The sequence below is a fragment of the Ciona intestinalis genome, unplaced genomic scaffold, assembly GCF_000224145.3.
Source record: "Ciona intestinalis unplaced genomic scaffold, KH HT000501.1, whole genome shotgun sequence".
Lineage (NCBI taxonomy): Eukaryota > Metazoa > Chordata > Ascidiacea > Phlebobranchia > Cionidae > Ciona > Ciona intestinalis.
Genome location: NW_004190822.1, coordinates 4,666 through 7,274, shown reverse-complemented (window position 1 = coordinate 7,274; position 2,609 = coordinate 4,666). Strand labels below are relative to the sequence as shown.

Sequence of the window (2,609 nt, the reverse complement as noted above, 5' to 3'; positions counted from 1 at the left end):
AAATAAAACATGGAAGTAAAAAAAATATAAATTTGTTTGACCAACAGTAATTTTAAAACCATTTTTATTAAAACTCTTTTGTGATATAGTAAAACTAAACAAAACTACAACAGCAGCAATGAAAAAGGCCTTATAATCAGGGGCGGAACCAGGGGGCTGATTTGCTGTCATGACAGCCCCCTTTTTGCAAACACGCATGCAGCCAGAAAGTGATAAGACGCATACACACACGCTGCATTCAAAAATACATTTATACGCTTGGAATTGGAACATTTTTGCCCTAATTGTTACGCCACATGCCCTACTGGAACATAACTATCAAATATGACATAATATAACACTAGATATAATTGCAATAAAAACACTCAATTCTTTACCTGAACATTAAATCCACTCTAATCTCTGGTAAGTTATGGTTAAGAGCTTGTAGACCCATTTGGTATTGATGTTCTAAGGCTTTGTATATCTGACGATTCCAATGAGCTCTCCATGGTCGAACAGAAGGCTCTTCTCCGCCGGCTTCTCTGCATTGGACCTCCGAGATAATACGCCGGACGTCGGAAAGAGAGTCTTTCCATTTTTGTTGGTTTCGGAGTAAGTCTACGCTCATAAGGCTGCAAATCTGGGGAAATATAATACAGTTATTTATTATGGATATTTTTGAATGAATTTATTAATTTATTCTGTTCTATTTTATGTGGGTGAGATCCTTGTTGAAGGCATGAGATTTAGGACTGATTTAGCCCATTACCCCAACACATAATACACTTATTTTAGTCGTTCGTGCCAACAGTGTTCTATTTTAAACCATTAACGTAACTTATTTATGCTTGCGTGGTGAAGAAATGACAGTCGTTATACTACGAGTGTTCTGTATTCCATACACCTCGTACCAGCTTATGAGTTACCACGCATGTAACTTTACACATCTGTTCAATTTTTTAATGTCCAATATAAAGTCTGGCAAAGTTTATTTTAAAATAGCATTTCTTCAATGCAGAATTTTAATAAAAGAGTAATACCAGTTAACTGTTTTAGAGACTTTTTTGGTGACTATGCAAAATGAATAAACATGCCAACTCTGGCCTAAATCTCATACCCCATGCATTTCTTACTGTAGAACCTCGCCCATATAGACTAAAAGTATTTTTTTTTAATAAAACAAAAAGATTTTAAAAATAAAAGATTTTATAAAAAAAAAAGATTTTTGGACATTTTTTTTTGCTTTTAGGCAAAATTGCAAAGACATACAAAATAAAAACGGTTATTGAATAGGGAACTCACTTTATCACATATGATGCTGTGTTGCTTTCTGAGTCTTCTGTTTTCTGTAGTAAGTTTATCAGCTGCTTGTTGTAACTTGCCAATATATTCTTCTAATTCTTCGGGCCTGTCCCATGTTATAAGTACATGGCCATCGTTGGACACCTATGGAAAATAACAGGATTTTAAAATGGTATAACAAAATATGTTGAAACAAAAAATGTTGAAAAAAAATATGTTGAAACAAAAAATGTTGAAAAAAAATATGTTGAAACAAAAAATGTTGAAAAAAATATGTTGAAACAAAAAATGTTGAAAAAATATGTTGAAACAGAAAACCGTTAAAAAACCTATAGAAAATATGATAGGGAATTAAAAATTAATGTGTATATAATATGTTTGCATAGCAAGCTTTGATAAAAACTAGCACGTAAACCCACAAAAACATACTATAATATAGTTCTAAAGGTTGATAAATAGGTAACAGGTAAGATGAGAATTTTTTAACATGATTTGGCAAAGAAATAGGTAATTAATATTTTAAACTATTATTTTTTAGGTCTTGACGCTAACTAACGGCTTATGCTGACCTAAATCGCAGCATTTTTTTCCTAAATTTGTCCCTTCAAGTTTATGAAAAGTAAACTAATATACAGCTTTTTATCCACCATTCCAAATTTCGAACTGTTAAAAAAACTATAAAAATGAAACCTTTCATGAGGTAGCCCCATGGGTGTTGGGGGTAATGAGCCAACTCTGGCTTAAATCTCAGATCCCATAGCATGCCACGCTGTAAGACCTCACCAGCATAGAATAAAACAAACCACTCTTAGGACATTTTTTTCACCTAATTAATTTTTATTTTGCTTTGCAATAAATACATACCTTGCTACTAGCTTTAGGTTTTTTGATAATCCGTTCAAAATTGAGCGCAGATTCCAACATTAGTGGACTCTGGCTTGGAATCATTTGCTGGTCAATTGTGTTGTAAAAATGGGCAACCTATAATGTACATTTATGTAATTTATATGTGTCTGGTGTCTATAGGCGAACAAGCTTTTGTGGGGGGAGGGGGGGGGGGGGCGAAATCAATTTATTCTTTATCGCCATAGGTGTAGAGTGCATATGCTTTGGCTTGATGGCATTTTTGACTCCCAACAATGGTACAACCATAAACAAATTAGGGGTCTGATGCACAAAAAAAAATTTACTAAAATTTTCCTCTTTTTTATACACCTTATTTTATTGTAAAATGGCTAAGTACTACTCAATTACATATTTATTTCAATAAAATAATAAAGTTTTCATTCTATTTAATAAAATTAAAAAACAAATTTAGTGGGGAT

General features: G+C 32.7%; 1 protein-coding gene across 1 annotated transcript; it reads right to left on the bottom strand.

Moving 5' to 3' along the window:
• Window positions 1-323: 323 nt before the first annotated feature.
• LOC113475443 (cytoplasmic dynein 2 heavy chain 1-like) lies at window positions 324-2,287 on the bottom strand. Its single transcript, XM_026839616.1, has 3 exons — window positions 2,149-2,287; window positions 1,285-1,428; window positions 324-622 (listed from the first exon to the last, which is right to left on the bottom strand). Exons 1-3 carry the CDS (start codon window positions 2,230-2,232, stop codon window positions 374-376), a joined length of 477 nt encoding a protein of 158 aa, XP_026695417.1. The 5' UTR covers window positions 2,233-2,287; the 3' UTR covers window positions 324-373.
• Between the last annotated feature and the right edge of the window lie 322 nt (window positions 2,288-2,609).

Excerpts from the sequence above, each read along its gene's own strand:
- LOC113475443 (XM_026839616.1), bottom strand. The coding sequence starts at position 2,232 with ATGATTCCAAGCCAGAGTCCACTAATGTTGGAATCTGCGCTCAATTTT. Across the intron at positions 1,429-2,148 it reads AACCTAAAGCTAGTAGCAAG|GTGTCCAACGATGGCCATGT; the intron begins GTATGTATTTAT and ends TATTTTCCATAG. Across the intron at positions 623-1,284 it reads ACAGCATCATATGTGATAAA|ATTTGCAGCCTTATGAGCGT; the intron begins GTGAGTTCCCTA and ends ATATTTCCCCAG.